General features: G+C 48.6%; 1 protein-coding gene across 1 annotated transcript in view; it reads left to right on the forward strand.

Annotated features, from left to right (window-relative positions):
• The window catches only part of LOC147683095 (disintegrin and metalloproteinase domain-containing protein 9-like), a 2,555,772-nt gene that overhangs the window by 1,626,859 nt on the left and 906,870 nt on the right, over positions 1-22,043 (forward strand). The window contains exon 12 of the mRNA XM_086942496.1: positions 7,818-8,013. Coding sequence (XP_086798622.1) covers positions 7,818-8,013 — 196 coding nt within the window. The remainder of the gene's footprint in view (positions 1-7,817; positions 8,014-22,043) is intronic.

The raw sequence follows: 22,043 nt of genomic DNA on the forward strand, positions 1-22,043 counted from the left end.
TTGCAATAACCTTAAGTATGTCTTAGTGGTGGTGTGTGCCTTTAGCAAATGGGTTGAGGCTTTCCCCACGAAAGATAATACAGCTTTGACAACAGCTAAGGTGTTACTCAAGGAGTACTTCCCTCGATTTGGAGTTTGCAAATTTTTGTGGAGCGATAATGGGCCTCATTTTGTTGGGAAAATTGTGGAGTATGTGCTGAAGGGGTTGGGGATCCAGCAGAAGTTTCATGCTGTGTTCCACCCTCAGTCAGCAGGTCTTGTCGAGCGGTACAATGCCACGTTGAAACTAAAACTGGCTAAGATTGTGGCGTCTACGTCATTGAAGTGGCCGGATGCTTTACCGCTAGCATTGCTCTCTCTCAGATCAGTGCCCCACTCTCGAACAGGCCTCACACCGTATGAAGTGGTGTTTGGAAGGCCTATGAATATTTGGGGAGTGCCTATGCCGCGATTGATACATGATGTGCCTTGTATAATGATGAACGAATATTTGGCACGATTAACAAATGATTTGCTTTCTATTCATCAACAGGTTCGAGAAGCGCTCCCCGACAATTCTACTGGAGAGGCTCACAATCTTCGTCCTGGGGATTTTGTTATGATCAGGTCGTTTGAGAGGGCGAACAGCTTGGAACCGAGGTGGCGTGGCCCCGAGCAGGTCCTCCTGGCTACTCGGACAGCTGTACGAGTGACCAACAGAAAGCGGTGGGTGCACTCAACTCACTGCCGTCGTGTTTCTCCTGATCTGGTGAATCCTGCCGTGCTGACCGACTACAAGGAGATTCTGGATAAAGAAAAGAGCCCAGCTGTGACATCGGCCGAAGTCGAGGGAGCCTTCCCGGACCACACTGTTTCTGGACGACAGCGTTACGATCTGCGGCCACGATAAGGAGAAGATTTTTTTTGGTTTTCGAGACTGGTTGGTTAACGCTCTGGGGTTTGTGAAACGGAAGCCGGGAATCTCAAGGGGGGGGGGATCAGTTCTGCCAAGAGTAGCGACACCCGTCTTGACCCCGGAGAAGAAAACAACGGCTACCTCGGAGCTCAGCACCGTATTTTTCCTTTGTAGGTATATATATATGTACATTTGAGACTTTGTGAACTCTTTGAACTATTTGAGACTTTGTGAACTCTTTGAACTATGGCGTCCACTACATCGCGAGACAAAAGAATATTTGGTGCCATCTTATTCGTCTTGACAATTGTGGTAATAGCAGTGATAGCCTGGGTAGTTGAACTCGTGGTGCCTGTACGTGAACATTTGCTGCCGACTACCCCGGCTCCATCTGAACATTTTCACTTCACCTTACCCTACCATGAAGAACGGCACCGACAGACTTATTTGAACAATAGCTTTATTCAGATCCTGCATCATACTCATAACATGACAAATACTTCCAATTGTTGGGTATGTGGGATGTTGCCTGGTCATCAGAAGAAAGGGGGCACTCCACTCATTCCACTCCCGTTTTCACATAATGGCTCCTGCAATGCCTGGTACACTCTTCTATTCACTTTGCGATGGCCAACGAAAGGGGGGGTGCTTTTCCGCTTGAATAAGATTTGTTACCATGACCGGGATGGGTATCCACGAGCTGAGGGTACTCGATTTGAATGGGAAGAGTACCGCCCCGACAATGCATCTGCACCCCGTGTTTACAGCAACCAAAGGAACATTAATGTATCCAGTTCACATGTTATTAATGTTATTGCCACTAAAGCTGATTTGTGCATACGTAATAAAGGTACAATCCCGGTTGGAAAAAGTGAATGCAACACTACACTTACATTTGACAGCCCGAATGGCATATCGTTTGTGGCATCTCGTAATACTTATTTTATTTGTGGAACTAAGGGCTATCATCAGCTTCCGTTGGGATGGTTAGGCACTTGCTATGTATCCTTTGTATTGCCCCCTGTATTCATTGCCCCACCAATGTATCATAATGATTATGTGCTTTATCACGATTTCGTGTTAAATCGTGTTAAACGTACTTTTGTTCTGGACGACATCGACCAGACTGATACTGCCTTGCAACAGTATGTGGACTTTAATTTGGGACTGTTCTCCTTTGTGGGGGCTGCTTTGAATAGTCGGAAAATACGACGATTGACCCGTGTTGTTGAGGCTGTAGCCAATGATACTGCTATTGCATCAGGGAATATTACTGAAGAACTTCAGATTTCTAGGATTGTTACGCTTCAGAACAGAATGGTTCTAGATGTGGTTCTAGCTGACCGTGGGGGGGCATGTAGAATCATCGGAAGCAGCTGCTGTGTATATGTACCTGATAATTCGCCATCTGTTTATGATGCCATTTCGAAGTTGCACAAAATAGCTGCTGAAATACACCCAGACAATGGAACTTGGACTCTTTCAGGGTGGTTCTGGTCAATGCTTACGGCTTGGGGTTGGAAACTATTAACAATTCTATGTGTCATTATTGGGATACTGTTCTTCATATGTTTATGTATACAATGTGGTCCCGCCTTGTGTTCCATGTGTTTATCAGCCTGCATCCCATCCAGACGTACTCTTGCTCATAATGAAATGATGCTTCATAAAGAAGTTCCCCAAATAATGCTGATTGATATTGAGGATGAATACCCGGACTATGTCCACTATGAGGTAGCTTCAGCTAAAAGCTAAAAGGGTCGTCGGTCGTAATTTGACGATGGCCGGGTTAGCGCTTAGCTTTGCTACACGTTATTCTCCTTAACTTGACCATATTAGAAAACGCCATCTTGTACGTTACGGCGGCCATCTTAGATCATGAGCGGCCTCGTGGCCAGCATGCCCTTTAGTCCGTTGTCCGTGCCACTGACCACTCGAGTTTGCCCAGCAACAGGCTATTTTTAGTAACGGTCAAACCTGTACATGCGCAGTCCCAACTGACCAGTCACCCCTCAGGAATGTGCCGCCAAACTGACCAGTGGGGTTGTAACCCCTCCCATGAGCTGGCTGTGTTCCAAAAATGACCATATATGTACATAAAGCTCTGTAACTTTGTACCGCCTATCTTTTTATTACCTGTAAATTGTATAAAAGAACGAGTCACACCGACGTTCGGTGTGATACTTCTTGCATTGCCGAAGGGTGCTGTAGGAATGTACCACCACCCCATGGGGTCTTAATAAACTTGTTCTTTGTACTTTTCAGTTTCCGTGCCAACAGTTCTTTCAGTGTAAGTGGGTTATCTACGGAGCATGTAGGCCTTGGGAACCCGATACCACAGTCCCCTCTTCACCTGAGACTGGAAGCCGAAATTGTTGCTTTTTCCCCAGCGACTTCCAAGGCAGGCTCTACACCGTCTCCGCGGCCATAGCCCCCGGACCCTATCTTCCGCACCTCGCTGTTGGATGCCCTGAAGGCTTCTCCGGAGTCCGGAGACCCCTCAGGCCCCTCACTCGTTTATGGGTCTTCCATCCTACAGGGGCTGGCTGCTTCTTCCTCCGGCTGGGCTCAGGGACAGGTGGCTTAGTTTGTAGCCTTTGCCCACAGAACAAATGCTCTCTCCCCCGTGACGCCCTACAGAGGAAAGTGTAGCCTTTGTCCGGGCCATTTCCATGGCAGCTGATATTTTGTAAATGGGCAACCCGTCACTCCTCTTCCTACAGACCATTTGTTGGAGGTTCTCCACCAGGATTCTGGTGGAGGGGAGCGTCTTCTTCCATTTGAAGCTTCGCTCCACAACTTTCTTTGGGGAGCCTGGGGGCGTCTTACTACGGGAGATCCGGTGCCTCCACCGCTCCTCCACCGCCACTGTCCTGCTCCGCACGATCCAGACTGCCTTTTTTCCCACCCTTCTGCCCAGGGCCCTGTCCTGCAGACTGCTTTTCCTTCCTTGCCTTCAGTGTTGCTCCCTCCGTTGCGGGAGGCTCGGTGGTTGGACTCCTGGGGGCGTAACATCTTCGCTTCCACTAGTGCTGCTTTGCGTGTGCTCAACACACTTTGTTTGTTGGCCAGGGCTACCTCCGGCCTATGGGATTCCGTGGAGTCTCTTTTGTCTCGCACCTCCCATGAAGGTGTCTGCGCTGATCTGCGGCACAATGTGCTGGATGGTCGGGAGTTGGCTGCATTTATTCTCCGTTCAGCCTTGGATGTTTCTGATTCTCTAGGCCGGGCTATGGCGAGTTCTGTGGCTCTCAGCCGCCATGCTTGGTTGCCGTTCCGAAGAATGTTCAGGAGGGTCTTGTTGACCTATCTTTTAATGGGATTCTTCTCTTTAACACCCACACGGACTCCGCCATTTAACTACTCCTTGCGGGGCTCTGTCCTCCTCTCCCTCCCTAAGCTTCGGCTTGTCGGTCCTCAGGTGCCTTATGGGAGGCGTTTATCCCACCTTTCTCTTTGGGCCTAGTGTTTCGGTTGGCCCATCTGTGTGTTCTGTGTGGCTTGGAATGCCTTCAGGGTCCTAAAGTTGGCCCCTCTGTACTGTTGGCTGCTGGTACAGCCCTTTAACATTTGTGGTGGGTGTTTCTTTTTGCTGTTAATGAAGCCGTATAGGTCCTTAGGTTGGACCATCTGTATATTTTTTGGCTGATTGGTAAGCCGTCTGTGGTGTTACCCCAAGTCCTTTATGTTCTTGACCTCTGCTGCGGCTTTTTCCCTAGGAATTGTTCCCATGTTTTCTTTTGGGGTATCATACCCTAGGTGGGGTACTTGTCAGCTATTGTATAGCTCTGTACTAAGCTGGGCTGGTGTGGATACCTTCTCGGGTTCCTCGCCCTTCCTGGCGTCACTGTATACTGCTTGGTGTGGTCTTTTTTCTTCCGTCTTAGTGCAGCTTGAGCTGTTCCAGGTTTTGTCCTGCTCAGTATCTGGTGGTGTTTCTATCCTTCGCATACAGGGCTTACCTGTCGTACATTTTGTCCTTGTCCCTGCAGGATATCTGCTTCTGTGCGTTTTGCCTTCCCTCTTCAGCCTCTGGAGCGCCAGATCGGCTTTTGTCATGCTGTCTCTGGTGTTGTGTCATGGTGTTTCCACCTTGTTATCCGACGCTACGGCCTGGTCCTCTGCCTTGTGTCCCAGGGGTGAAAAGATATGTTCTCCTGTGTTCTGGTTGACGGCTTTAGGCTTGTGCTACATATTTCTCCACTTTATCTTCCTGCCGGTCCCACTTCTTTTCGTGGGTCGGGTTGTGCCACTGGGACGGTCCTTTTGTGGGGCTTGTTCTGGGGTCCCCTTGCCTCTGTCTTTGTCTTGCGCTTGGCTTGTTCTGGGCACACTACTTCATAGTATGTATCTGCTGCCTGCTGCGCATGCATGGTCGTTATGGTCCACTTCCGTGTGCCTCGGCGTGTACCCTTGTGCTCCTGTCCCTTGCTCTGCTGGACCTTTGCACGACTGTGTCTTCCTTCTCACGTATGCCCTTCTCGGAGGTTGGCCGTTCCTGCATTGTCCGCTGCCTCTGGGCTGATGCTAGTTCAGCTGTCCCCTTCGCTGTGTGTGTTCTCCTGAGGCGGGCTCTGCCTCCGTTTCCGCCTCTTCTCCTTGGATTTTGTGCGTGGTTCTTTTCTTCCTTTGGTACTCTCTTGGTGCCGTTTGTCCCTCCAGAGTTTCTGGAGGACGTCCTATAACCCTCGTGTAGGCTTGTGGTATCCTGGCCTTCCCTTCTCCTTGTTCTTGCTTACTTCTGCTTGGTGTGGTCTGGGCCGTCCTCCCTGTCCCCATGACACATTCCCTGTTGGGGCCTTGTGTTCTTCCAAGCTCGTGAGGTTCTCTCGTAGACCCTCCTCCTCTCTGGGTATGGCTAGGGTATCTATTCCTCGTTAAGGAATCTGCGGCTAGTAGTCTCTATCAGATGTAGAAATGACTTACCTTCGATAACGATGTATCTGGTAGAGACGATTCTAGCCACAGATTCCTTCTCGGCCCACCCTTCCTCCCCGTTCTGCGAAGACCTTCATCTTGGTCTTCTGCACTCGCCTCCTTCCGGGTGGCTTGTCTTCTGCGAGTGCTCTCTTTCACTTCCTCCCTGGAAGGGTGCTTTGTATTTTTATTTGTTCCACTCTCTCCCTTCTAGTAATTGGACGGTAGTTCATGTGTACTTATGTATCCCTTCACCCTGATTATTTCATTGTGGGGTCTACTCATAATCTTATCTCTTTTTCATATCATGAGGTTTCTGACTCCTTTGCGGTCCTCTGGATTGGGGTCTCTTGGTTGTGCCTCAGCCCCTTAGCTCTTTGCAGGGGATACAAAACTTCTTGATGGTGTTGTCTCGGGGTACCTTTTCATTACTCATCTGTTCCGGGCTTGTGGCTCCTTCACTGTTATAGATTGTGGTTGCAGACTTTCTGTCGTCTGTCATTACATTTTTCACATGTTATTCTGCTTCCAGGGAGGACAGTGCCTTCTCTTTGCAGGGTTGCTACTCTGAGCGGTGCTGTTCCCATACTCTCACAGTTTTGTTTGTGATGGCTCCCCGTTGTGGCGCGGAAAAGTTCTCTGGAGAAAACTGATGTCAGCTCGCTGGGGTTTGACATATGTGACCTCGCTGACGTCATGTACGCGGACAACGTTAGGGCCGAGTCACGTGATGCCGTCCCCAGGCACGCAGAGATGCTGTGGCAAACTTGTTTTTCGGATCCAGTCTCATACCTGGGGATAATTCTACGTTAAGGAATCTGCGGCTAGAATTGTCTCTACCAGATACATCATTTCCGAAAGGTAAGTAACTTGTACATTAGGAGCTGTGTGGTCAGGGACGCACATACATTCCTTCTCAAAGCTTCAGGAAATATACGCTCTCTCTCATACCTAATTCTATAGGTATCTGCGCCCCTCCCAGAATGTAATCCCCTAGAAGCCAAGCTCCTAGAGGGTAGCCTGGGTCGCGGGGGAGTTTCTCAAATCTACTGAACCCTCATAAATAATGCTCCTGACTCACTTAACCACCTCAAAACCAAATGGGAAGGTTGGGTGGGTCTTTTGGAGGAGGAGGACCGGCTTGATGTCCTGATGGCCCAGAGAGCTCACCATCTCCTCCAAGCTGCGACTAATACAAGTGTATTATCTTTATGTAGCCTATCTCCCCCCATGCGCCCTCACACAGCAGGCCTTTGCTCCGACTCCGCCTGCCCATGGTGCGCAGCTATTCAAGCAGACTTCTTTCATATGTTATGGTCCTGTGTGAGGATACAGCTATACTTGACTGCAATGACTAAAGACCTTGCTGAGGTATTGGGGTGGGCAGTACCCTCTCCTACTTGGGATATTTGAGGGTACGGGTGGTACTAGGGCTGAAAGGGACTTTCTAGGTACAGCCCTCCTTGTTGCAAAGTGTGATGTTGTGGCGAAATAGCGGAGTCCCTCCTCCCCCACACTTTCACAGTGGCAGCAGGGAGTGGATTGGTGTAACCAGTAGGAACGGGTGATATTTGAAGCGAGGGGCTGCCACCGAAAACATGATCGGTTGAGTGGGAAGGGGCTGAACCTATGACCAAATGTATTCAAGTTAACATGTCTGGGAGACTAATCACCATTTGTACATTTATGCTCTTGTTTTCCATGGTCACAATATGAACCTGTTGTTCAATGTACTTACTCTATCTGTGCCAAGACCACTGTTGGCCACCTTCTGGCCATTAAAACTAATAAAATTGTTTATAAAAAAAAATACTGTCAGTGAACTGTGAGTATTCATGTAAAAGTGCCTTTATTCAGCAGAGTTTTTGTATGTGAGGCAGTTAGAATTTTGTTAATTTGCTTGAACATTTGTTCTCTCCCATGTCACCAGCAAATCAGTCACTGGACTCCTCTTGTCAATGTGTTTTCAGTTATTGGAATGTACTTTTATAAATTGTTCTATCAGATTCTTCCTAGAGGCACACAGTGTAGAGAAGTTACTGACGAGTGTGACCTTCCAGAGTACTGTGATGGAGTGTCACCAACGTGTGTTAGTGATGTCTTTCAACAAAATGGGAATCCGTGCAAAAAAGAAACATCTTACTGCTATCAAGGAAAATGTGCAGATAGAGATGCCCAATGCAGGCAGTTCTTTGGATCAGGTAATTTTCACGTTATTACTGATTAAAATATCACCAATTATTTGGGCAAATTTATAAATCTTTAGTTCCTAATTAGATATGGTCAAATGGCAATGCATCTATTTGTACAAGTTCTGCAGATTCAAAGTGCCATTCACGTTCTTTCACTCATTCTAAAAAAAATAAGCATACTGTTCTCTAATAAACACAAGCATTTGCAATGCAATAGGTCTTGCATTAGGAAAGTTTGAGCTATTGGTATTGTAAATGACACATTTTTTATTTATGTGTTGGTTCTGAAAATATCAAAATTAATAGCTTTGTCATTTACAATGCCAATAGTTATAACTTTCGCAAATGTGACACCTATAGAATTTGTAATGCAATATGTGTTGTATTTACGTGACTTACATGTATTGCTATTACAAATAACAATGGTTTTTAATTTTTTTAAATAATTAATACTTAGGTAAAAGTTATTGTAATTTATAATGGCAATAGCTTAAACTTTTGTAAATAACTTTTGTGTAGCTTATGTTCATTGTATTTTTTTTTTAAATCTGTTTTATTGAAACACTTGTCATACAGTTACATGTCTTGTGTGTATCATTCAAAGGGAAAAACAGCGATTCGAGCAGCTCGTACAATATCTGAGCGAGTGTTAACGACTGGTGAAAACCCAATAAACGTACTCATAAGCGGATAACACCATCAGCTGTAATGGGGACAGTCTCTGCATGCACCATAATTGACAATCCATCATTGTAGTACTACCCATTTCGCAGTGCCGATCCCACCAGAATTTCTGGCCCAACCTTTCAAGACGGGTATTCTTCTCGTCAGCTGTACCCCTGTTGCCTACAGCCCTCCGGCCAGTGATGCAGGTTGTTGTACCTCAATGTTGTGTATAACCAACCAGGCCCGGTTCCGGGCGACGTATATGTGCGCCGCGGGCGGCTAGAGCGTTCAGAGTGTTGTCGCGGTGTGGTAGTGGGTTGCGGCAGGGGCTGCTATGTGTGCTACAACCTAGTGTTTGGCCGTCATGCGCAGAGAAGTAAAAGAAAAAAAAAAAAAGGGCAGATCCAGTGTAGGCAACCGAGGGGCAACGGTTGCTGCAATTATCTCTGACCCAACAGGGGGAAATAGGAAAGAAATTGGGGGTGTAATGAACCTTAACTCGGGAGGGGGGAGGGGATGCTGCTGTTTGGGTCTTGACGTGCTAGGTCTGGGTAGAATGGCTACGCAGGATGCTGACGTCTAGTGTTCGTGGGGCGACGGTTCGGGTTGTGTGTGGGAGTTCTAAGGCCCGGGGTGGGCTGCATCGCTGGAGCCAGCCGTGTGTGTGGCCCCTTCCGGCTAGGTGGGGTGTGGGGGGGGGGGAAAGAGGGGGGGGGGGTCGGGTGGGGGGGCGAGAGAGAGGCTGCGGGGGTGGTAGCTTATGTCTATATGTGTGTGGCTCTTGTTTCTCCCTGTTGCTGTGCATCATTCAACCCAAATGTGTCCCTTCACGCCATGGGGGGGGGGGGGGGGGGCGAGGTGGCTATCATCTCACATCACCCCTTTATCACGGCAGGCCTTAGTGAATGCTTGTAGGAAACCCTCCCAGATCTGGGCTATCGGGATGGCCCTCCGTCCCGCTGTTTCCTCCCTGCGTAACACTGTGCCCTCTGCGGTTGCCCAGTAAATGAGGGAGGCACTCCAGTGTTTCGTCTGTGGTGGGTCTGTGGCTTTCCAGTGACGTGTTATGAGCCTTTTGGCGGTTATCAGTCCCAGATCCCAGAACCTCGTGTGGGCTTTGTTGTGTTTTGTTCTGGTAAGTAGGCCCAGCACACAGGTGTCCCAATCGTGACGAAGTTCCATTGCCGTCCCTTTGGTCAACAGTGTAGTGACATCGTGCCAGTACGTTTGCAGTTTGGGGCATGCCCACAGCATGTGCAGGAGATCTGCGTTTAGCAACGCGCATCGTGGGCAGCTGGAGGTATCAATGCCGAAATAGCGGTTGATCTTGTCCGGGGACAAGTATGCCCTGTGTGTGATGTAGAACTGTATTATTTTGAATCTCGAGTTGCGGGGAATGTGTTGTGGGCCTTCCAAGATCCTCTCCCACTCCTTATCTGACCAGTCCCTTCCCCTGTCAGTTGTCCACCTGTCTCTCAGTGACTGTAGGGAGCTTGTAGTGTGGGACCTTAGTGCTTGTGTTAGCCAGTGTATTACGTGCGACCCTGCCCCCATAACGTGTAAGTATTGTATCAAGAGGTGTGTCTGAGGTTCCTCAGACATGTCGCCCCAGTGTTTCGTTAGGACTCGGATCAGAGATGCATGGAACAGGAACTGTCCAGCCGGCAGTCCAGGATTCTCTACTAGTCTCTCGAACAGAACCAGGGCGCCGTCGTCATATAGGTCCGCCATTGTCTCAAGTCCCACCCGCGCCCAGTCGTTCAGGCGCGCTGCAGTCACCACACCCCAGGCCTGGGCATTCCTTCCAGCGGAAGGGCTGGGGCGGAGGGCGTAGTCTCCTTAGTTAATTTTAGTGCGTGTTTGTAGCATCGTAGTGCCACCGCGAGGTGCAGTTGTGTCCCGCGGGGTGCGCTGCTGAGGGGGTGGAACATAGCGAGAGCCTCCGCCTGAGTCAGGGCCGGGGTCGCCGAGGCCGTGTCTTGCAGGTTTCTTCCCGCGAGCCAGGCCACCACCCACTGGAGTTGCGCGGCGAGGTAGTAGTGTTCCTGGTTCGGGACCGCAAGTCCCCCCAGGGACGTCGGGGCATATAATTTCTGCAGAGCCACCCTTGGTCTCCCTGCATTCCATATGAGTGTTCGCACTAGGGTCTCCAGGTCTTTGAAGACCCGAGCAGGGACATACATCGGTATGTTCGAGTAATAGTAAAGGAGTCTAGGTAAGACTATCATTTTCGATAGGGTGATTCTGGCCGGGACGTTTAGCGGGAGCGTGCTCCAGAAACGTATCTGGGCCCGCAGGGAGCTTATGGCCCGAATCAGGTTACCATCCAATATATCCGCCGTGTTTCTGTAAATGTGAATGCCCAGGTACCTGAAGGTGCCGGCATACCATGTCATCATCGTGTCCCCCAACTGCACTGCGCACTCCTGCATATCTGGGTGAAAGGGGTAAACCCCTGATTTCCCCCAGTTGACCCTCAGCCCCGAGTGGGTTGCAAATTCTCGGAGGGCACCGGTGAGCCCCGGGGGTATCTGCGTGAGGTCCCTGACGTAGAGGAGCAGGTTATCAGCATACAGCGAGACCACGTGTATGCCATATGTCAATGGGATGCCCCACTCGGCACCCTGCATCCTCAGCAACTCCGCCAGTGGTTCCATAGCCAATGAGAAGAGCAGAGGCGACAACGGGCAGCCCTGACGCGTGCCCTGCCTTACCTGTATGGCGTCCGATAGGAGGCTCCCTATCCGGACACGAACGTTAGGTGTTTGGTACAGGAGTCCCACCATGTCCAAATATGCGTCACCCAGACCAAACTTCTGCATAACCGCCCTGAGATACGGCCACTCTACCAAGTCAAATGCCTTTTCCAGATCCAAGACTATACAACCCGATTGTGGCCAAGGACCCCTTGCGTATTCCTGTACCCTGAACAACTGACGGATATTGAGTGAAGTGCTGCGTGTAGGTACGAATCCGTTCTGGTCAGGGTGGACCAGGGTAGGTGTATATTGGGCCAGTCTCCTCGCAAGTGTGGATGCTAATATTTTGTAGTCCGTGTTTAGGAGGGCGAGTGGTCTATACGAGCCCAGTAGCGACCCCTCCTTTCCCGGTTTTAAGAGGGAGACCAATGTGGCTTCACTCAGAGAAGGAGGCAGGGAGGAGTCCTCCAATGCCGTCTCATACAGTTTAATGAGTTCGGGGATCAGGAGGTCCGGGTACGCTTTGTAGAACTCCGCTGGGAGTCCGTCGGGGCCAGGGGACTTTCCGTTGGAGAGCGCCGCTATGACCTCCCGGAGCTCCTCAGAGGCAATGGGCGCCGCCATGTTCATTGTATTTTATTGTGACGAACATCCAAGAACAGAAGTGCTGTGATGGCCCTGAGTGATGCTGTGGTGACGATGAGTGATGCTGTGGTGGTGCTGAGTGATGCATTCTTGGCCCTGAGTGATGCTGTGGTGTTGATGAGTGATGCTGTGGTGGTGCAGAGTGATGCTGTGGTGGTGCAGAGTGATGATGTGGTGTTGATGAGTGATCCTGTGGTGATGCAGAGTGGTGCTGTGGTGGTGCAGAGTGGTGCTGTGGTGGTGCAAAGTGATGCTATGGTGGTGCAGAGTGATGCAGTGGTGGTGCAGAGTGATGCTGTGGTGGTGCAGAGTGATGCTGTGGTGGTGCAGAGTGATGCTGTGGTGGTGCAGAGTGATGCTGTGGTGGTGCAGAGTGATGCTGTGGTGGTGCTGAGTGATGCTGTGGTGGTGCTGAGTTATCCTGTGGTGGTGTTGAGTGATGCATTCTTGGCCCTGAGTGATTATGTGGTGTTTCTGAGTGATGCTGTGGTGGCCCTGAGCAATATTGTTGTGTGTGGTGCTGAGTTATCCTGTGGTGGTGTTGAGTGATGCATTCTTGGCCCTGAGTGATTATGTGGTGTTTCTGAGTGATGCTGTGGTGGCCCTGAGCAATATTGTTGTGTGCTGAGCAATGCTGTGATGGTGCTGAGTGATGCTGTGGTGGCGCTGAGTGATGCTGTGGTGGTGGCGCTGAGTGATGCTGTGGTGGCGCTGAGTGATGCTGTGGTGGCGCTGAGTGATGCTGTGGTGACGCTGAGTGATGCTGTGGTGTTGCTGAGTGATGCTGTATGCTATGCTATGTTTTGTTTTGCTTTCCTATGTTTTGTTTTGATATGCTATGCTATGTTTTGCTATGCTATGTTTTGGTATGCTATGCTTTGCTATGCTATTATATGTTTTGTTTTGCAATGCTATGTTTTGTTATGTTTTGTGGTTGTGTTTTTTATGCTATGTTTTGTTATGCTATGCTATGTTTGTTTTGCTATCCTATGCTTTGTTTTCTTATGCTATGCTATGTTTTATTGTGTTTGTTATGCTATGCTATGTTTTGTTATGCTATGTTTTGTTCGGCTATGCTTTGTTGTGTTTTGCTATGCCATGTTTTGCTATCATATGCTTTGCTTTGCTATGCTATGCTATGTTTTGCTATCCTATGCTTATTTTTGTTATGCTATGCTATGCTGTGTTTTGTTATGCTATACTATGTTTTGTTATGCTGAGCTGGTGAGGGTGAGTGAGGGTGTGTGAGGGTGAATGAGGGTGAGTGAGAGTGAGGGGGTGTAAGGTGAGGGTGATGGGGGTGAGGGTGACAGGGGTGAGGGTGAGGGTGTGTGGGAGTGAGGGGGGTGAGGGTATGTGAGGGTGAGGGTGAGGGGGTGGGGTTGTGAGGGTGAGGGGGTGTGAGTGTGAGGAGGAATGAGGGGGAGGGGGTGTGAGGGTGAGGGTGATGAGGGTGACAGGGGTGAGGGTGAGGGGGTGTGAGGGTGAGGGTGAGGAGGTGTGAGGGTGGGGGTGGGTGAGGGTGTGTGATGGTGAGGGTGGGTAAGAGTGTGTGAGGGTGAGGGTGTGAGAGTGGGTGAGGGTGTGAGAGTGAGTGAGGGTGGGTGAGGGTGAGTGAGGGTGAGGAGGTGTGAGAGTCCGAAGTAAATGGTGGCCGGGCAGACCTCATAAGACAGAGAGAAACACAATTGTTAAGATAACAGTGCTCAAAGGGGTTGTGGCCTTTAGTATATACATACACGACATTCCATGTTAGAAAAAACCTACAAGATACAGAAGCATGGTGAAAAAGAATCTGTGAAAACCCCTCTGTGTGGACATGGGACACCCATCAAAAGCAATTGCGCACCAAATTATGACTTTTGGAAAACAATGCTTCTCTCCCGAGGGCAACTTAAATTTTCGGAGGTGCCTCGGTAAAGATAGGCTGGTGGAAGGCCTGTGCGTGTGTTGAGGGCTGTCCCAGGAAGGCCCACACGATATAAATCAGCAGGTATCTGTGCTATAAACGCACTAATGTACGGGTATTTTAGGGCCACGCCTCTGCACACCTAATCCTCACATTTACTACATTTTGCTTCTAGGAAACGGATGCTTGAAGTCAAGAAAAGTGAGATCACCTTTTCGAGTTATTCTCCAGTAACCTAGAAATGAGGGTTCCGGTATGTATATGTATGTATGTATGTATAAACCATTTTATAACGCGCTCCGTTACTTGAGAGTATCCTGGCTCGGGTAAGGGAAAAGCAGACAGCAAAACATAGAGAAGGAATCTTAGATTACACTCTTGAACAAATGTGTTTTCAGTTTTTTTTTTAATGCAGCCACTGTTGGCATAGAACGCAGATGGAGAGGGAGAGCGTTCCAGGCCCGAGCCACGATCACGGAGATCGATTGGCCTCCGAGTCTGGCTCGTTTAAAACGGGGAAGGGACAATTTGAACAGAGTGGATGATCTGAGGGAGCGTGCGGGGGTATAGCTGGTAAATCTCTTTCTCAGATACAGGGGGCCTTGATCATGGATTGCTCGAAACGCGAGCACCAGAGATTTAAACAGAATGCGCTGTGCAACAGGAAGCCAGTGAAGTGTGCGCATCTCAGCGCGAACGCTCTTCCATCTAGGGATGTTAAGTAATAGACGGACAGCCGCATTCTGGATAATTTGCAGGCGTTTCACCAGATAGGCCGGAATACCACTGAACAGTGCATTCGCGTAATCCAGCCTTGCCAGTATGAGCGCCCGAGCAACCGTCTCCTTGGCATCCCTAGGGAGCAAAGGAAAAAATTTGCGGAGCATTCTCAGAGTGGCAAAGCAGGTGCCTGTAAGCTATGGTGGGAGGCAAATGAAACCTGTCTGCCGTTTTAAATCACAGTTTCTGAGAGATGCAGACAACTAGCGAACTAAAGGCCTCCTCGAAAAATAAGAGTTAAGAGTGCTGTGAGAATTAAAACACATGAGGATAAATATGAAAAAACGTGAGAGTCCGACCTACAGTGCAAGACAAAATGCACCAAAACACATTTTGACAAGTTAGCATGCTGACCATAAAATCACAGGCAGGCAGATCACTGCAAGGAAGCAAAGTAAAATAGAACAAGGACTGGGCGAGAAGGGAGGGGGGAATGCCAGCAGGAAGCGAGGGGGTGACAAATGGTGAGCATTTCGCGGCCGCTCATAAATAATGCAAAGGGAAAGGACTGCAGCAGAGAGCATGTGCTGATTTAAATACAGTATGTATTATAGATTCGGAGGATGGAGAAGAGACGCGCAGGAAATGGAGTTAGGAATGCTGCCATATAAAATAAAAGTAACATGTGCATACTCTAGGGCGGGGGGTGGGGGGGAGGCATGGGGAGATTAGGTGAAGTGGAAACTCTAAAAGTAGTAGTAGTAATACGAAGTGTATGGTCTGGAGCTGCTAATGGAGTGTGCCGACTGACACCGAGACAATGGACAAGTAATGTTGCAAGGTATGATTAGGAAAGTTAAAAATGTGTCCCGTTCACTGATTTAATATTTATTTCATGGTAAGCACTTTGGATTCAAATCAACTTGAACAACAGTATTTTTCTGATATCCTGCGCTGTCATCATTGGGCCGATTGTTTGCAGTGATGTTATCATTATGCTTTTTCGTAGTATATAAATCTGAAACAAACCCTACCTCTTTTTGGTCAGAGTGTTTGCAATCACATGTAACCACAATACCGACTATCATTCCCTTGGTGCACTATGGTGATTTTCTATTGAAACAGATTTTTTTTTGTTTAAGCAATTTGTGTAAATGCTTAAACAAAGACCTCACTAATGAAAGAAATCTCTGCGCTGCCACGCATATGCCAGGCAGCTCTTCATGGCTCAGTGTATTCTGTGATGAGTAAAGTCAGGCTGGACAGCTCAGAATAAAACGGGAACTTCAGAGATGGCGGTGCTCGCAGCAGAGGCTCCAAATGTTGCAGACTCAGGGGTGGCACAGATATCCTCGCTGCTTGGTACAAACTGAGAGGTAAAGCTAAAAGCAGGAACATGCACCGTATAGGTTCCACACCCAAAACCGATGCCCGCTACAGAAACTCTTAAAATGTGGTCGGACATATGCACAGTCCAAGTGTGGGAATTGTTGTTGGGGAAGCCGGGGAGAATAAGTGTAGTGGAAGCAGCGGCGTGCGCTTTGGCGACGAGAGGGCTGTGCTTATGACGAGTTGACCTTGTCATGAACAATGGAAAATGTCAATTTCCAGCGCACAGCGGGAAAACACCATAGCAGTCAAGGTGTTAAAATGCGGTCGGGGAAATGCATAGCTATCATGCCTGCAACAGCATGTACGAAAACTTTAAGGACTTGTGCATCACTAGCTTATTTATGTGCACTTTAAAACGTGTTTTGTAAATATTCTAACTTGTAGTTTCCGAGTTCTACTGTTGATTGAAAACAAATTATTAGATTTCCATGTCGGGTTAGCTCAATAGAAATGAGTGTGAAGGTTAAAGAAACGTTTTTTGAAAACAAATCTAACAAATACAATTCATTATATAAAATTTTAGAATTTCTTGATGTATGTTTCACACTGTTCATGTGAACAGACGACGCTCGTAAATAGAAGTGTTCCTTTCTCCATGTTATGGTAACACCAATGTACCTTCAAAGACCGGAGTTTTCGTCGTGACGGTGGAAGTTGAACAAACACCACTAGAAATGGCAAAAAAACATGCTGTGTGAGAGGTGGGAGGGGTGTTCGCTGTAGGCAAGCATAATGGCGCCCAATTTAGAAAATAAATAAATAAATGGCCACAAGGATCACCGCTCGATGTTGTTTGGGAAGTGGGAGGGGTGTTCTCTGTAGGCAAGCATACTGGCACAGTAGTAAGAAAGTGAAAAGTGTGAAGCAGGGGGCGGGGGTGGGGGAGGAGAAATGGGAGACACGGCCTGGCGGCCGTGAAGTGTGAACAAGCAACAAATGGCTTTCATGTGGTGATGCGAGGCAGGCGGATAGAAACGCGTTCATGAGACCACATGCACTTCTGGAAATCCACCTTTTTGAGAGCATAGTTTAGCTCTTAGTTTAGCCCCTATAGTCTCGTCCTATTCATTCCTTGCGGAATGGAATCGGACGAGACCTAAAAAACTATCTTGCGCTCCCTGGAATGAGGAGCCTGAGGTAAGACACTGTTTCACGGTCTTTCCCGGAGTCATCTAAAGAAGTCCAGAATGCATCAGTCTGTCTACACACACACATTTCCTGTGAGATAATTACCCAGAATTTCAGGTTGTGTTTTGTAACAGCTACCTTATTGATGATTACAACCCTATTCACATAATAGTTTGTTAAAAAACATTGCTCCACTTTAAGTTTGGGACAGTTGGCCCTGTAGCTCGTCTTCAACGACTAATATTTGAAACATAATACATACATGTGATTTTTAATATTTCATCATTGAATGTTCACTCACTTTTCCCCCTGCCTCTTCTTTAACCCCTTTGTCTTTAACCCCTAACCCCATTGTCTTTGTTCACTTCCTTGGTCAATGCCATTGCCCTATCACGTCTATATATCCGTACTGAATAAATATTATTGTGTCTAAAACATCTAATGCTATTAACAGACCACAAAATGCCTATTGAGCAAAAGATTGCATTGCTAAGGAAAAAAGGTACCGAAAAGCAATACAAGGGCATCAATACCTAGTCCCATTCACTTGTCTCTCTTCAGTGATGTTATATTACTTTGTATAAGGTTCATGAGAAATATGGAAGACTGATTTATATGATCTAGTCTAGGTTCGCTGGGATAGCAACTCAGTTATTTCAGTTTAAGTAGAGCTTCCTCTTTTTTGTATAAAGGCTGAGTCATCTGCTTAATATTAAGATATGAGTCCCAGTCACACCCATCTGTTCATTCAACTTAAAGGATTTATGAAATGTGTAAAATTAAGATATAATAAGGAACTTAAAATGTACAGGTTCCTCAGGCTGTTTGGGAGGCGAAGGGAAGCCAAAAGGGTGATTGAATGACACAGTACTTATCACTGTAGGGAAGTGCCCCTTTTTGAATGGTTACCCCCACTTTTTGCCAGAACTCTGGTGCAACCTGCCTTAATGTACCGTGGTTCCCTGCCAATCAGTTTTCCAGGACCTATGTTCTTTCCCAAGACTGTACCTTTGTATCCACAATTGGCACATCCCTGACCACAGGAAAGCCCCTTGTAAAAGGTACCATGGGCACTGTAACCAGGGAAGGCATCCAAGGGATGCAGCACCTATTGTGCCACCCTTAGACACCCTGTGCCTTAACACACACACACCTGTCCCCTCACCACAGGCTACGTGTTTTGGTACAGAGAAAAGTGAAGAGTCAAAATGCCACACTTCCCTGTGTGCTATGCCTGCAATCCACTGCCTAAGGTCTAGGTAAGTCACCCCTCTAGCAGGTTGCACTAGCCCTAAGGTGAGGGTACGGAGGCATTAGCCTTGTACCCCTACAGTGTTTAAGTCCATTATAAGACATTGTAAGTGTAGTAAAGCCATAACTAGTATATGGCCTGGGAGTTGCTCATTACAAACTCCACAGCTCCATAATGGCTTTACTGAAAACTGTGAAGTTTGGTAGCAAACTTCTCAGAACAGTAAACCCACACTGATGCCCATGTGGTATTTAATCTTAGAGATGCCTCCTGAAAATTGATCAGCCATGGCGTGGTTCCTGAATGGCTGCCCACCATTTGCCACCACCAGACAGGTTTCTGGACCCCTGGGTAGAGAGCCTTCGCTCTCTGGGTCCAGAAACAAAGCAGGAACAAAGTCCATCCTGGGTAGAGGTGTCATACCTACTCCCCAAGGATAGACTGGGTCCATGAAAGGGGACGCTTTAAAGGCCTGTTGCCTTTGGATGTGGTCCCTGCCTTCCCTGCTGGTCCCCCAGCAACTGACTTCCACTGGTTCCGGTCCCAACTTTGGGTGGGATAATAAGCGGCAAACTCAAGCTAGGAAGAGAGGTGTGCCCACCTTTGCAACCCCCACCAAGTGGGGGATGTGATGTGAAGCACATATCTCAGTTCCCCTCCACTTTGAAGATGAGGGGACTGAGCCAATTAGGAAAAGGATCGTGCCCCCTTCCACTGGAGGGTGGCATAATAGGGGGTGTACACACCCCAAGGAAGGGACCCAGTGGTCCCGATCTGCATACCCTTTTAACACCACTACATTTAGTATTTAGGGGCCACCCTGAACCTTGCCTCCTCAGATTTGAGGGAGGAAGAAGATGGACCGAAGAGCCCTGCTGAACCAGGAAGGAAAAGAGGATACCAACTGCCTTAGCCCAGCCCTACTGGCCTGGCCCATCTACGACCTGCCTACAGCAAGAACCCTGGCGAGTCCAGCAACGCCCAGAGCCTGGAGGACCAGGCCTGTGACCTTCCCAAAGACAGTCTCCTGTGAGCACCGAATTTGCTCAACCAAAGACTCACCTCTAGAATCCGGACTCCAGTGACTCAGCGATTCTGAACCTCTCTGTACCCGATGCCCACAGCCTGAGTTCAAGTGGCCCAACTCCCCAAGGAAGTCTCCCCAGTAATCCTGAACTGGGATCTGATGATCCCCTACCTCCCTCAAGGTGACACCGGCAGCCTCAACCTGAAGGGTCCCTCCGATAGCGACTGGAGCTGGTAAGAAAACCCTATTCTAGAAGGCACTCCTGCACACCACACACCAGTCTTGGGTGGCCCAACTAATGGAGTCCAAGCATCCCGCCAGATCCCAGCTTACTTCTCCAGCCGGTGGCTGCCTACAGGAGGCCACCCTGCCCGAGCCTGCAGCATCATTGAGAAACCGAAGATCTCCAATGGGAAACACAGGGGCTCCGATGCCCTTTTTTCACCCTGCACCCAGCAGCCCCAAAAAAGCTGATGGTGCAGCTCCTGTGCTGGTCGTATGCTCCTGCAATTTTTAAACACAACGCAAAGGTGCACCACTTAACAACAAACGAAGAAATAACTGGTGTATATCCATGGAATTTTTCCTATAGTTTCTTCTTTTAGTCGCAATATTCTTTTTTTTTTTATAAAAAACAATACAGCCAATGCGTTTTGTCCAATAAAGGACTTCTTCAGGGCATAAAAGCAAGACACCAGACACTCGCAATAATGTCAGCGTCAAATTATCCGCGATAGTTAGGTTTATAGGATGAATATACACAAACACATTTCAGAAGGAATGAAATTAACAAAAAAAGCAACTTCTCAATGGAAGAGAGAGTAAATCCAAGGTATAATAGCACCTTATTAGACCAATATATGGGCCACACCCCGATAAGTTGGGCAAGGAATGATGGGACAATCACCCGTTCAGCCTCAGTGCGGCTGTATTCGGACCCGAAAGCATCTCCTGTAAAGCAAAGGCGGTCTGGCTCCTGCAATGTGCTGACCTTGACCCTAGGAGCTCTGCTCCCTCACCCGAGTGGCCTGCTCGTCAGCAGTCCCTAACTGAAGGCCCTCTTAGCCCTATTTGCTAACATTGGCCTCCATCACTCTGCACACAGTTGCCCCAGTGTGCTGGTGGTGCAACTTGAGTGCCCATCTATACCTTTAGAGAACCTTGGTCCCAACCACAAAAACTCACCCTTGTATGTTGTGCACTTACCTGTGAAACTGCTAACACTTTTTCCCATAGGAACCCATGCAAAAAGATTTTGGGCCAAAAAAAATGGGTTGAACTGTGTTATATGAAGAAAAGAGAATCCTATTGCAAAGTATGAACAGTCGTACTTAACTTGTGTGCAGATCCTAAGGTGTAGTATCTGATAGAGAATGTTAATTGTAGATTGCTTACCCTATAATTTACCCCAGGCGTCAGTCTGGATCTGGAGATTTTTTCTTCAGCAATACCCCTGCACGTTTGTAGGTGGTGTTGGTCTACTCCGCATCTATTGTGGTGCCGAGATGACGTTACAGTGCCTACTTAGCCGCTGCCCCTGCGCACTGACATCAGTTCTTTCTTTTTCCGTGCCAGCCTAGCACAGATCCGGAGAGAGCTACCCCTGAGCCTTTTTTTGGCTATCTTTTAGCAACTTTTGTCGATGTCTTTTTTGAGTCTTGGACTATTGGTGCGCAAGGGATGTCCCAAAGTCGGGCCGGCTTCAATCCTTCCTGTTCCTGTCAAAAGATGATGTGTGTGATTGATCTGCACCTCGTGTGCATGTGGTGTATGGAGCGCGCCCATAACCTGAAGTCGTGCTCCGACTGCTGGGCCATGCACCCGAAGACTTTGCACAGCGCTCCTGAAAGTTGTTGGAGGCCCTGCGGTCGGCTCTGCGTCGCTCCCAGTCTCTTTCGAGAGGTAGGTCATGAGGCCATTCGCGGAGCCCCCACTCCTCATCTCAATCCGAGTCGTTGATGTCCTCTGGTAACTCAAAGCACAAGAAGAAGGCGAAGAAGCACAAGCGATCTTCACCTTCTTCCCATCGGTCGGCTGACGCAATGCAGGACTCGGAACGTCATCATTCGAGGCTCCGTCTCCAGTACCTGCTTCAGGGACAACTCCTCGCCTCCCACCCTTTCCGGGAGCCGGATCATCCCCTGCCCAACGCAGACAGTTTTATGAGGCCTTACACCTCATCTTTGGGCAGCCTGACTCCGCCGGTGTGCCTTCCGGCCCCGCAGAGTCGGTCTGGGATCTAGGGCCTTTGATACCAGCGGCTCCAGCCCCAGCGGAACCCAGCCTGGATCTGGATCGATGCCGGTTGATTCGACCTTCCCCGGCACCAATCTCTACGACCCCCGCAAGCTGTGCCCTTGGCCGACACTGTCCCCGTGCTCATCCCCAAGTTGGACACGGAACCGAACCGACGTCAGAATGACGTCTGAGGTTACTTTTGTTCCCCTGTTCATCGACCAGAGGATTGTGATGAGGCCTGGGATGAGTCGCTGGACCCTTTAACCGACCAGATGGAAGAACCGGACTGGTGAGAGGACCTTGATGATGCCAGTGGTCTGGCCACCTCTCTGGTTTGCTTTCTCCCACTACCATGGCTACCAA

Source organism: Lissotriton vulgaris, chromosome 11 (assembly GCF_964263255.1).
Source record: "Lissotriton vulgaris chromosome 11, aLisVul1.2, whole genome shotgun sequence".
Classification (NCBI taxonomy): Eukaryota; Metazoa; Chordata; class Amphibia; order Caudata; family Salamandridae; genus Lissotriton; species Lissotriton vulgaris.